Source organism: Haemorhous mexicanus, chromosome 11 (genome assembly GCF_027477595.1).
Source record: "Haemorhous mexicanus isolate bHaeMex1 chromosome 11, bHaeMex1.pri, whole genome shotgun sequence".
NCBI classification, from domain to species: domain Eukaryota; kingdom Metazoa; phylum Chordata; class Aves; order Passeriformes; family Fringillidae; genus Haemorhous; species Haemorhous mexicanus.
In genome coordinates, this window is record NC_082351.1 from 12,353,439 (window position 1) to 12,367,360 (window position 13,922).

Here is a 13,922-nt window from a genome sequence, read left to right on the forward strand (position 1 = left end):
TACAGGATGTACGTCATCATGATAGTGCAAGAGAAAAATGGGTGTGGAAGTGCTGAGGTAAGGCTGGGAAAGTTCTTGTTACAGATAATCCAAATGAAGTAGTCAGTTTGAGCAGAAGAGTCAGGTGAATCATCTCCCTGTCCTGTACTTTGCCTGCAGGCTTGCTTAGGAGAGAAGAGGTGGGATGTGACAGGAAGGCTGCAGATCTGCTTGTGGAAAGTCACCTTCTTAAGTTTGCTATAACCCTGTAGCTTCAGTTTCATATTCCCTAGCAGTTGCTATCAAGTTCTCCTGATCAAAGTCTGTCTGATGGCTCTCCGGTGCTCCTTTGTACTTTTTAAAGAAGTTTTTAACTTTTGCTTGTACATGAGTTTGTGGGTGGGCTTTTATTGTTTGGTTTTTGTTCAGGTTTATGTTGTTCCACAGTGTTCAGGCACCGACTGATGTTGGTTTTAAACAGGTATTTTTAGATCTTGCAGTCACCTCAGTATTTTATGCCAGTACAGGGGCTGTTGTCTCTGTAGATGGTCTTGTCCATCGTGAACAGGCTGTATGTTGCTTCTGGGTGAGACTCCAGTGGTGAGTACAGCTGACAGGGCCCTGTGAACCACTCCTGACGCTGGCTGCAAAAACCCATAGGCAAGAGGGGAGGATGGGGCTACTTCTTGGCATCTCAACTGCAAAATGCCTTCAGCATTGATGAGCAGCACTCAAAGATGCACCCAGCACAAGGAGAGTGGCAATGGCTGCAAGGTGATGTTTCCTTTTCTGTTCTCCAGTTTAGGATGTGATGTCCTCTGCTAATGAGCTAATGACAAGTCTCTTGGCAGACACTGTAGTCCCCTATCATTGCTGCTACTTATGAATAAGCCTCCCTGTGCAGATTCATCTGATACATGGTTTGACTTTGTCGTCTGAAATTAGCAGGGATAAAGTCCCCTAATGTACTTGTGTTACGTAGGAACTCTGGAGGGAATTCATAAAATCCGATGAGAACAATCGCATTTGCTCTGATGCAAGCTGCCTCCAGAATAAGCCTGCAGACACGGCCCTGGGAGCTGCAGAAACACTGCCAGCAGGGTAAGCTCAGCCAGGCATGGTTTCAGCAGTAGTATGGTGTCAGCAGCCAGACCTGGAGCACTCGGGGCGTCCATACAGAATAATAGCAAACCCTCGGGTGCAATTGGTGCTGCTGCAGGAAGATGGAGGGACCTGTGGGCTAAGGCCAGCACTGCTAAAATCCTTATGCCAATATTGTCTGAGGATTAAGAGATGCTGTACCAGGGCTCCAAAGCAACAAGGCGGTTGGGAGCTTCCTGTGCTGCAGCAGCTGGGAGGGAGGGAGGGAGCAGGAACACAGAAGACCTTTTTCATTAGTTACTTTGAATTATGTAACAGCAAAACATCAGGAGGAAAAATCCCTTCCTTGAAGCCACATCCTTGAAGGTTAAGAAAGGGGCAACCCCTGTGCAAGTACCTCTAAATCGGATACTATCTTGCAAACTTCAAGAACAGGTTTCTTTTCCTTCCATGCTGTTCTACACACATCCCTCTGAGCAATTCCGTATTTGTGGAAAGGCAATTGTGTAACTGCCAACATGCTGGGGTGGGAATGGGGTTCCCACAATCCCTGTAAATGGCTCTCCAGCCTTGTGCCTGGGCTTCTTGGAAGACAGAAATGGGATGAGCAGGGGTTGGGGTGGCTGTGGTCACCTGCCTGTTGGACCATGGCAGAAGACAGAGTGGTGGGATAATGGGAGAGCAGCAGTTGTGCTCAGGAATAGACTGGAGGGCTTTTTTTGTTTGTGTGCATGCTCTGAGCATGGCTCCCCACAGCTCTGGTCCTCCCTTGACTGTGAGCTTTCCTCTGTGCTGGTTGTGCCAGAAAGGGCACTGGGAAGGGGCAGCTGGGCTGGTTCCCTCATGTGTCCTGAGGAGCCCTGCACCATGAGAGAGGCACCTCCACAGAGCAGCCCTGCTGCTGGGATGGGGGACAGGAGCTGGAACAGCCTGTGCCCTGGCAGAGGGCCCTCATTTTGTAGTTTCTGCAGCCTCTGCTCAGTGGAGGACAATGCTGAGTGCACGTCCCTGTTCCTCAAGGCTCCCCTGTGTCTGGTCTCCTCCCTGTCTGTTTCCTGATGCTTGAAGAAGACCCACCTTTTCCTGCTAGCCCTGCCCTAGCAGGGCCATTGACCAGGGTGGCTGCAGCATGCTGTGTCTGACCGTGCACTTGTGGCTTTGCAGGGGCTGGATGAGAGACAGCATGAGTCCAGCCTGGCTAGGTCCAGGTCCCTAGGTACCTGCTCCTGCTTTCCTATGGCTGCCCCTGGAGGATGCTGCACCAGGCCCAGGCTTGTGGAAAGCTTGCCTTACATAAATAGGTCACTTCTAGCCCAAAACTGGGGTGGCTGATGGGAATTGCCATGCATCAGCTGGCTAGAGATGAAACACATTCCTGCAGCTGGCACCGGTTTCTCCAGTGAATTGAGCTCTGCTTTGCTGGCAGGGCCCTGGGGACTGAGGTGGGGGGTGAGTGATGCTCTGTGGACCTGCCAGGATCTTTTGGTAAGTAGCCTTCCTGGCACTAGGGTTGGGCAGGGCAGAAGCAAGAAAAGGCAGGGGACAGCCCCTGGCCTTTGTGGAGGAGAGGGCACCTTTGTCCCTGCACTGTCCCCATCCTGAGCTGCTGCCTCTTGAGTAGCTGCTGGACTTCTTCCCCTGATCTGGGCCTGTGCCAGTGGGGAGGGACACACAAATGCCTTTTATGGAGCGAGAACAAAGTATTTCCTTGTTGCCGAGCAGTGACATCTCACAGGGCAGCAGCCCTAAGTTGCTGTGCTCCTGCCCAGGGAAGAGTGGTTCACTCTGTGGCCCTGGGCCTGCAAAGGGCTCAGACTTGAGCCACTGGGGACACGGTGGTTCTCAGCACACGGGGTCAGAGGGACCCTGTGCCCTGATGCCTCTGGGGCACCCACTGCTGGAGACAGTGGGTGCTCTGTGTGGCCCAGCAGCTGTGCCTTCCCTATTTCCAGTGGTGGTGGGCTGAAGTTTAACTGGAGGCTAAAATACTGGTGAAGCTGTAGTGGGGCTGGGGGCCACTGTCTGTCCATCCTGTGCATGGATCCATCCTTGGCACAGGGTGAGGGTCCTGCACGGCCCTGTGGCCATCTCCAATGGTGCCTAAGCCTTGGAGTCATGTAGGGCTGAGCAGAGGGGGCAGGGAATTTATGGCTTGTGTCCCTGTCTGGGAGCAAAGCCACCTTCCTTCAATGGTATGGAAATTAGGGTTGGCTAAGGGGCTTCCCCCAGCCCTCTGTTGCCTGGCCTTTGTTTGAAGCTTGCAACTCAGACACCTGCATGAGCAGAGCAAACCCTGGAGACAGCTCCCACCAGGCTGAGCACCGTGTTCCACTAGTGGGAATCCCCATCCCAGCACCCCTCACCTGCTCACCAGGGCCTGCTGCACCCACCCACCAGCCCAGGGCTCTTCCTCATGGAAAGGATGTAAGCAGGGCCATGGTCCCTGTCCCTCCTGCCCCACAAATCATATGGCCAGGAAAGGGTAACTCTTGGAAACAGCCTCACATGGTGGAGGCTGCTGCCTGCCATGCTGGGCTGCCAGCTCCAGATGAGGTGATGGGCTCTGTCTTCTCTTTTTTGGGTTTGCACCAGAGTGGTGTCCCCACCAGCTCAGCTGTGACATGCTGCTTTGGCCCCATGTGGAGTCCTTCCAATTTATCTTGGAAAGAGAAGCAGAGGAGCTCCTCTGCCCACAGAGGCAGGATCCACTGCTGCACCCCGGACAACCCCTTGTTTTGCAACTCTTCCCACATGCAACGAGAAAAGGACGTGAGCAGGGTGGTGTTGGGCAAGGCAGCATTGGCCTGCTTAGAGACAGATGTGGAGCCAAAAGTGCCCTTCACCTGGCAGCCCTGCAGCTGGAAGTTCAGCCTGGGGAGCCTAGGGAGTGGTGTTCTCACTGCCAAGCACCTTACCCCTGTGCCCCACTTTCCTCACCCCCTAAATGCCTTCTGTCTTGCTATTGGATTGGTGGCAGAGAAAGTGGCACTGTCCTGAGCCACTGTTTTCCGCAGCACGGCATTGGAGCCTGCAGAGCTGCCCCAGGAGGGAGAGTTGGGAAGGAGCAGTGCCGGCCCACAGAGTGCGTGGGTTGGCAAGGGGCTCCTCAGGTCTGGACATGAGCAGAGTTTAACAAAGAACAGGGAGCTGTTGTGTGAAGCCAAAGAGCTTGTTTTCCTGAAGAGAAGCTACAGGGCAGGCTAGGCTGTGCGCTGCTCGCCTCGTAACCTGCAGCGCCTCAATCCTTCCCGCAGCAACCCCCGGGCCCCCCTCCACCATCCCTCAACTCTCCCGACCTTCTGTCTTCTCCGTTTCTAGGAAGTGCAGCTGTTGGCAGGCACTGGCTGCTCCTTCCTCCGGCCACAGGAGGGGTCTGGGCCCCAGCCAGCCCCGGCTTTGTGCAGGACGGGTTGCGCAAGGAGCCCTGCGGGCACCTCGGCCCGGCAGGCAGGCGGAACAGATCGGTCCCAGAGCCACCCACTGCCCCGGCAGCGTCGGCTTCTCCACATGTGCTCTGCGGGGAAGCGGCCGTCAAAAGAGCAGCGCCTCGCGGGGTTTTCGGGCTCAGCACGGATCACTGTGTTCCTTGCAAGGGGAAGGAGCAGCGCTTGCTCCTGCCCGGCAGAGCTCCTTCCCAGCTTCCTGTAGGCAGCACAGATTTGGGGGCTTCTCAAGGAAGCAGATGTAGTTGGAGAGGTGAGATCTTCTGGAAGCAATACTGATGTTTGCAATTTGAGGGTCCTATGTACAGCCTCTTAGTGAGGTTTTCCAGGAGGTAGCTCCATCAAGACACTGGGAAATAAGGACACGCCTGGCCATCCTGGCTTTGGACACCCCCAGCCCCTGCAGGACACACTGAGGACACTGTCCCGAGAGCTGTGGGCCTGGGGTCCTCACGACACCTCACATCCCTATGACTTTTCACCCAGAGAGGGCTGGTGGGAGTGCAATAATATTTGTATACCTAAAAGTAGAGCGATTGATCCCACTGCTGTTTTGCAACGTGTTGACGAGCAGACGGTGCAGAATTATATAAGTGTATGTGGAGCTGGCAAGTTTGTGTTCCAATCATAGGAGTGCTGTTGTGCAACACTTCCCCTCCACAGCTTTGGAGGAAAACAGGAGTGTGGGGGCTGCCACGCATGCACTGAGCCGTTCATGGCTTACAGTGATCCCAGTCCGCCAAGACTCTTGAGGGCATGGGATGCAAATATTATTTTCCCGGGGTCTCAAGTTCAGCTTTAAAAGTCACCTGCGAGTGATGCGGCAGGATCCTTGTTCATTGCCCCTCCCTGTCCAATATAAATCACTCGGCACTTGCAATTCAGAGCTGATTCCTCAGCAGCAGGAATTTGTCCTGGGTTCTGCATTCTACCCAGATGCAGAAGGGGGCCTTTACAGAGGAAATCCTTCCCAGACTCTGGCAGAGCTGGGATACTGTGCTGAGGACAGGAAGAGACTGGGGTGCTGCTACTGCTGCTGTGCACGTGGGAGGTGGTTGGTGGGTGCCTGCATCCCCCTCAGTTGCCTCTGCCTGCCAGCACAGCCTGTGCTGCCGACTTCGTGGAAACAAAGCGCCGTTATTCCAGCACAAACAGCTGGGCTTGTGCCAGGGAATGGCCAGGGCTCACCTGGAGGGGGGGACACAGAGGCAGGGTGAACACTGCAGCCAAACCGGGCAGGGGGTGAGCAAGCAGAGAATTCTATTCCCTTGGGATACGGATGACTCCACAAATGGGAACGTTTTCTTTCCTGCAGTGGCGATCCCCAGCTGCCCAGCCCTTGCCCAGAGTCATGCTGTTCCCTGCTGGGCATCTGGAAGGGACCATGAACAGGCAGGAAGTCCAGACCTGAAGGGCTCCTGAAGGATTCAGCCCTGATTACATCTCACAGTTCTCAGTTAAAGCACCCCGCTGTTTTTTCAGCCTGTGTGCCCAACTCCAGCTCATACACCGCAGTGATTCCTCGTACCCGCCGCAGTGGGGGAGTCTAGGCAACGGCTCACTCCCACTCCATCCTCCATCCCTGCGTAACCAGGATCAGAATGAATTATCTCACTGCCAGGGCTGGGAAAAGTGGGGGCCTGGGTGAGCTGTGCTGGGAGCAGGCAGGGGGTTGTGGCTGCTGCAAGCCTAGTTTTTACTGTATTACCACTGGTTGGATTGGGTTGTGAATGGTTTCTGGATGAGTTAAACCCCCCTGTAACTGTGAGCAGGGATCTGTGAACTGTTCCATCTCTGCATTCTTGCATCCCAGCAGGATGGCAGGGGTGGGCAGCATGGGTGAGGGGTGTCTTTGTGGTGGGCTTGGCTGCAGGAGTATGTACTAGACCCTCTGGGGTTCTGTAACCAGATCTCCACCCACCCTGCTCCTAGGCTGTCTGTGCTGGCTTTGTCAGGTGAAAAATGTGTCTTGTTCCTAGGGTAGCATGGAGAGAGCCCCGTCTGGGGAAGAGGGAGGAGGGACCATGCCCTGCAGGGCTGCCACCCACTCCCCCGGGACAGTGAGAAGGGCTCAGATTCCTGGGCATCAGGGATCAAGGGAAGCTGCTGATGTCTTGGGGAGGTGGGGTGGCTTGCAGAGGTCTTGGGCTACTGGGGGCAGTGTCCCAAAGGGTTGTTCTCCTGGAATGGGGCAAGGAGATGAATGGGGCTGGGGGCTGCTGTGTCTTCATGGAGAACTCCAGGCCTCACGGGCTGTGTCCCACGTCCCCATGGCCACCTGCCAGGTCACTGTGTTCGCTGCGGGTCAGAGCCAGCCCTGGTCGTGCCCCGATCCATGCTGGGGAAGTGGTGGTGAACGGGACCGGCCCAGGGGTGCTCGCTGGGGGAAGCCCTCGTGGCACCCAGGGTGGGACTGGAGGGCACACAAGGACTTCTGGGGCTCAGTGGTACCGGGTGCTCCAACACGGCATTCCGAGAGGGGAGGGGTGCTGGGGGGACACTGGCCGGGACGGGCGGATTTAGGGGGGAAGCGACGTGCCTGGGGCCAGCTGGGCCACGGCGGGGGACAGAGAGGCCCGGCGCGGGTGGGCGATGGGCGGTAGGCGGGAGCAGTGACCCAGGCAAGTGTGTGATTGAGGAGGGACACGAACGGGCCGGTGCCTGGAAAGCGCCCGTGCTTATGGATCCTGCCAACGGCCCCTCGGGAGTCGGTGCCGGTGTCGGTGCCGGTGTCGGTGTCGGTGTCGGTGCCGGGGGTCGGTGCAGGGGTCGGTGCCGTCGCCCCCGCCTCAGGGATGCTGCGCGAGCCGCTGCTGCCCCCTGCCGGCGCAGCGGGCTGCACGGGACGGGGCGGGGCGGGCGGAGCGGGGCGGGGCGAGTGGCGCCTCCGCGCCGCCAGGGGGCGGTACCGCGTGGGGGGGCGGGGCGCGGCGGCGACGTGTGGGCGGGGCTGGCGGGGGCGGGCCCGGTCCGGTCCGGTCCGGGCGGGCGGAGGTGCCGGTGCTGCCGGTGCCGGTGCCGCCGCCATGTACCGGGCCCTGTACAGCTTCCGCTCGGCCGAGCCCAACTCGCTGCCCTTCGCCGCCGGAGAGACCTTCCTGCTGCTGGAGCGCAGCAACCAGCACTGGTGGCTCGTCACCCGCGCCGGCTCTGGCGAGACGGGCTACGCGCCGGCCTCCTACCTCCAGCGGCTGCAGGTGGGCCGGGCCGGGCCGGGCGGGGGCGGCTCTGCCGGAGGTCCCGGGGCTGGGTGGCGCTGCCCTGGCCCCTCGCAGGCAGCGGGGCTTTCCTGGCTGTCCCAGGCAGGGTTTGTGCCGGGGCGGTGGCAGAGCACAGCCCGGTGCTCGGAGCAGCGGGAACGGTCTGGGACACCGTGGGATGGGAATCCTGTGGTGGCAGGGAGGATGGAGACATCTCCGGTGGTGTCAGGTTGGGAGCACCTGCCCTGCGGGTCAGGGACAAAGTGAGAGCTCAGCAGGTTCATCCCGAGGAAGGGGGCTGGATACGCATCTCCAGGGCCTGCAAGTCTGACGGGCTGTTCACTCCTGCAGAATTGGGAGAGGAAGACAGGAAAATCTCCCAGGAAAATCCCTGGGAGATGCTGAGGGGGATTCTCCTCCCTGGAGTAAACATGATTACAGGTAACCCGGAGTGTCCCGGCCAGCAGCCATGGTTGGTGTAAGTTAGTGGCACTCCTATGGCCATCTCTGTGCTGGCAGTTCAGCCTGGGGGCTGACTCTGTGCGTGTGGTACCCCCACACTGCAGGGATAGTGAGGGGTGATTGTCCTCCTTCCACGAACACAGCACGACACCCACAGCACACCCCTGCTGTCCTGGGGGCTAGGAGAAGCCATGGCAGCACTGACAGCCAGGTTGGTGATACCTGGAATTGCCCGAGGTCCGAGCACCTGCTGTGGCCCTAACTGGGGTCAGAGGATGGAGTGCACCTTTTGCTGCTGGGGTGTGAGCCCTGTGCCATGCAAGGGTCATGGGAAAGTGGTTACATGCGGCTTGTACAGTGCAGGGGCTGCTTAGTGGAGGCTTCTGAGGGAAAACATGGCTTCTAAAATTAAAATAGGCATTTCATATAGAATTAATTAATGGAGGGGGCCATGAATTTTGGTACTTTTGGTCTACAGGATAGCTGTGGGACCTGGATGCTGAAGACTCTTTGAATCAGTGAATGGGTAACTGCACAGAAATGCATGTGAATGTTACAAAGGGGCCTTTTGGCGTCTGTCTGAAAATGGTGACAACCCTCTTTATTTTAGTGTGCTGCTGCTGCTCCTTCAGATGCCATTGAATTTCTGATTAGCAGTAACTCAGGCTGTAAGTAAGTGTGGGTGTGGGCTTTGCAGAACACTCCAGTGAGACAAGCATTAACAGGAGAGTGTGTATGTGTGTCAGGGCAACACCAGGTCTCCTTGATGGCTGCTTGGTCCATCCATCCTGTGAAGCTGGGGCTCTTCTGCAGCCTGGCAGGATGGCCTGACGGAAGGGGACATCCTGTGTATCAATAAGCCCTTAATAAGCTTCTTACAGGAGCTATTTAGTTACAGAGCAAAGACCTTATTAACTGCTAGATTTTAAAACCCCACAGTGGCATAGCTCCAGGTTGCTGCTCATGAGTTTCCTCTCTGCAGTCTCTTGCTTCATTTGCTTGTGTGGCATGACGTCTTCTTGCTGCTGTGGGTGCAGGAGCCTTCTCCTAGGCTGCTCACTCATACCAGTTTTTCTTGCAGGTACCTTGCTAGTATGGATCTCAAAATCTTACAGGAAAAGTATTTATTCTATGACTTTACATTCATTTCTAACATTATATTTTGCTACAGCCTCAACACAGCTTGCAGCCTGCCAGGCTAACTCCTGACATGTTAGTAATGCACTGATATTAAAGCAGCATTGCTGGTGACTTTGTGAGAATTCCCTCTAGTTTAGATGTAACTTTCCCAAATGCCTTTAGATCTTGTTTCAGGAAACAGAGTCTTCCCAGCATCTGCTCATCTGTGTTTTGGCCATTAAATTTCCAGCACCTGAATTTGTTGATGTGTGAAGCAGCAGGATCTAATTTGCTGCTCTGCAGATGCAGTCATCCTGCGTGTCTGTGACTGACTTTCTGTTGTTGCATCTTGCCAGCTCTGAAGAGCTGATGTGAAGTCAGAACATGTGTTTATTCATGGCAGAAAGCATCTGCTCACCAAGAGTGTGCTTGAGACTCTTTGCTTAATGTCCAGGAGGAGTGCAAACATTTTGTCACCCAGTTTTAGTTTAATAAGGGCACCGAGACCAATTAGTGCCAGCGGTTTGGGAGGTAATTAATGCTGCCCCAATCACAGCAGGGAAAAGCACCGCTAATGATTGGTGTTAGCAGGGAGAGAGCGTGGCCAACAGGAGTCACCATTGTAAAGGTAAGCTTGGCCTTCCTCAGCAGTGCACTTAGGCTCCAGGTGGGCAATAGGTTGGGGAACAGTCACAGCCCCTCACAGCAACCTCACGAGGGAGGCTTGGGCTGCTCTTGCTGCTGTGCACTATTAGGAACATTTGTTTTCTTCTGAGCTCCTCTTGCATTTCAGGGTCTTTTTCTCAGCTTTCATAGACATGGGATATTGATGCCTTGGCTTCTGTAAAAGAAAAAAATAATTCCCAGTTATTTTTTAATGCTTATTTTTGTCTGATATCTTATTGCAGGATTTTGTATCGAAATCCTTATGGCTCAGTATTACTGTTAAAGGAGAGTTAGTTGTGGGGGGGGGAAGCTTCACCAACAAATCCTTCTTAGAATGCCCCTAAGAAACAAGTTGGGGCCCAGCCAGAGCACCAGAAGGTGCAGATGATGTGAAGTTAATTTGAGTCAATTAGAAACGCCCAACTTCAGCTGATATTTCTGCTGATTTTACTCTTCTGTAGTTCCCTTTTAGCTCCTGTTTGGGTTATTAAGAGTCATTTCAAGCCGAGTGCTGTTCTGGGGATAGATGCTGAGGCCGTGAAGCAGCAAGAGGGGAGGACTGTGCTATGCTGCTGAATGGGACAGCTTGTGGACTGCACACAGAGAGAGTTGCTTGTTGGAACAGTGGCCTCACACGTGGCTTTGCCCTGGCTCTGCATGCCCTTGGTGGAGATCTTGGGAGGCCTTGACACCAGCAGGCATGATAGTGCCCAGCAAGGTCATGTACTCAGGGGCTGTGGGTGCTGCTGCCAGATAAGTGAAAATGTGCACCTAGCACTGTGCCAGTGACAGCACGAGGGTAGTGGCCTCCAGCTACTGGTGGAGCAAGAAATGTGCTAATATCTAATGCCAGGTGAATACTGCTGCAGCAAGACTGTCTGCTCAAATGCCAGGCCTTCCTATTGAATGGCAAGGTGCCCGTCAGCATGAGGTTGGTTTTTTGTCTCCAGCTGTGTGCTGATGCTTAAGTGATGTATGAGTGGCAGAAAAATGTGGAGATTAAAATGGAGCTTAAGGTGTCCTCTGGAGTCAGACAGTCACTCCAGAAGATGGGCTTTTCAAAACTTTATGTGCAGCTGCAAAACATTCAATTTGGAAAGCTTGCTTAGGCACAGGAGGTTCACTCAGTGTCAGGAAGGGACAAATGCTAAGTCTAGCAAATAATAAGGTTCCTTTCTGTGGGATAAACAGCTCTATGTTGCTATTATTATGATGATAGAACCTGGAATTTTGTAATGGGAATGTGGAGTTATTCCAGCTCTGGATCAAGATTTCAGGCTGTGGCACAGCAGCACCAGGAGCACAGAGGGAGTGGTCGTCCTGGAGGATGCTGAGTGTGGGTGACACTTGGCCTGCCAGGAAGGCTGATCTGCTCTGCTCCTGGCAGGACAGGGGCTGGCTCCTGGATGTGGGTCCTGCTGTGGGACCCACATCCAGGAGCAGCAGGTCTGCTTCAGCTCTCAGCTTCACCTGGCGCCACAACTGATCTTGTCTTGTGTCTGCACTGACCCAGGCTTCATTGCCTGTCAATGAATGTGTTAACATTAAATGCTGGGGAGGGGAATGGCAGCTTTAAAATCCTCTATTGGTAAATGTCAGGGGTGCAAAAATAAGTGCTAAGTCACAGGGAGATGTTTCCTTGATTAAGTGGGAATGGTTTAACCTGTTGGCTGTTACAAATTAGCTGTTCAGCTGTATTAAGCCATTAGGAAACAGCTTTGAAATTATTATTGATATCCTTTTCAAAATTACCTTTAATTTATTTGGAATAACTGAAAAATTGTTTGTAATGTGGATTTTGAGTCTCTGTTCATGCTTTCACATTGTACCTCTGGAGGAGCAAGGAAAGGTCTGTTTGGGTGCAAAGGTGTGTATGCTGATGGCCAAGAAGCTTTGGACTGTCTGGTGAGAAAAGGGAACCAAGCAAAGAGTGTAACAAGCATTTTGAGGATGCCTTGGGTTGCTGTTTGCAGTATCTTTTTCTACAAGAATAAACAGACGTGTGATAAAAATAAGAGACTGCTTTGTGTAGCCTAGCAACAACTAAAATTCTCCTGCAGCACGAGCAAGTGCATAGTGGCAGAGTACAGGTAGTCCTGAGCAGGCAGGCACAGGAGTGGTGTGTCACCTCCCCAGCTGCAAAGAAGACAGGTTTCTGTGAGGGAGTGACATTTGAGCACTCTCTGTTTACCCAAACCATTCTGCCCTATTTCTTGTTGTAGCATTGACCTGGGTTCAGGACTGGAATTGTATGGTGCAGAGTGAGGTAGTGGAGGGGCTGCCTTTTATCGCAGACCAGGGCATGCCAGGGCTCAGAGTGTGGGTCTCGCAGCTCATGGCCACTCTTCCAGCCTGATCCCATATCCTACACCCAGCCCTGCTGTCCATCCTTCCCCTAAGCTGCCTCTGCTCTTGTCATCCCCACTCTCAGTTAATTCAGTTCATTGGCTTGCTGGAAAACTTGTTTGTAGTGGTGTTGCTTCTCTGCCAGGATCTCATGTGCATTGGTTCAGGGATGGAGCAGCATGTGCCAAGGCTGGTGCTGTGTGGGATCACTGTGGCAGCTCAGGTAGTGTCAAACCTTCCACACTGCCATGGAGACGATGATGGTTGTGGAATGCAGTTAGAATCGTATCATAGCTTGAATCAGGAGGGACTTTAAAGATCATAGAGTTCCAGCTCCCCAGGTGGTTGTACATTGTCAATCACAAAATAGTTTGGGTTGGAAGGGACCTCTGGAGATCATCCAGTCCAACCCCCTGCAAAGGCAAGGCCACCTGGAGCAGGTGACACACAAATGTGTCCAGGTGGGTTTTGAATGTTTCCAGAGAGGGAGATACTACAACCTCCCTGGGCTTGCTGTAAACTGAGTTTTGGCAATTGTTGTTTGCTTGAGTTTCTCCCTCTATCTGCTTAAAATCCAGCTTTAAACGTGGTGCTCCTGACCTTTGCAGAGTTGCTGTCGTTGTTCCTGAACAGGTGGTGATTGTACAGGCTGTTGTACGGACTGTCCCCTGCGCTGGAGCCTGCAGCGTTATTTGTCATCTGCTGCAGGTTTGACAGAGCTTTCAATGGGCGTGAGAGCTTAATTGCAATACTCACACAGATCCTGAGTAAGTGCTTAGGCTAAAAATAAAGTTTTATTTTGGAGAATGAGCAGCTGGTAGTGCTTTGTAGCTGAGGCTGCGTTTCTTGATACATGCAAGAAAGTGAAAGAACGAAGCATTTTTCTCTGGGGTCTCACCATAGCAGAGATGCTGTTGTGTCAGAGCTGCTTGTGCTTTGAGATGAAGTTTTATTCTTGAGACTAAATTACACAGTCAGGGGAATTATAGCCATTTCAAATTACTGTAGCTAAACACTTGAAATTTTAGCTAGAAGATCTACAATCTTTCACTGTCCAGAATGATTAAAGTAGAGCTGTGGTAATGATCTTTGGTCTTGGCTGTGAAGACATGTTCTTCTCACTTTTACTCCAATTAAAAATAGTTAGGCTTTTTGTTACCGGATTAAATTTGTCTTTGTGGCCTGGACACCCAGGTATGAGCAGCATTGGTGGTGTGGTCTTATCACTTGTGTCAGAGGTGGAGTGACACTGGTGGATGCATGGATGGCTCTGTTGGGCTGGAAGTATTAAGCCTGTTTCAGGGTTGAACATCATGAAGCTTTGGTCAGAAGTGATCAGGCAGTAGGGACATGTCTGAGAGTCCTTGTCCATTCTTGAGCAATGTGACTGCAGCTCTCTTTGCCTTGGAAGAAGGGCAAGGTGAGGGGGCAGACTGGAAAGAGGAAATGTGCCATTTTCTTGTCAGCCTTTGAAGAGGCACTTGCCCAGAGCAGATGGACACAGATTGGTTCCCAACTTCCCTGCAGGGGCATAGTGTCTGCCAGGTCATTTGCACATCTGCTTTCTTGTGCTGGGCTGTGAGCTTTTCACAGTGTTGCACAGGTG

General features: G+C 53.4%; 1 protein-coding gene across 3 annotated transcripts in view; it reads left to right on the forward strand.

The window, feature by feature from the left end:
• Positions 1-2,427: 2,427 nt before the first annotated feature.
• The window catches only part of NCKIPSD (NCK interacting protein with SH3 domain), a 54,745-nt gene continuing 43,250 nt past the window's right edge, over positions 2,428-13,922 (forward strand). For 2 of the 3 annotated variants that reach the window (XM_059856489.1, XM_059856491.1), the window contains exon 1: positions 7,475-7,720. In XM_059856489.1, coding sequence (XP_059712472.1) covers positions 7,550-7,720 — 171 coding nt within the window. In that variant the 5' untranslated portion in view covers positions 7,475-7,549. Of the gene's footprint in view, positions 2,566-7,474; positions 7,721-13,922 lie in introns of those variants that run through there. The other variant, XM_059856490.1, reaches the window with a different exon arrangement.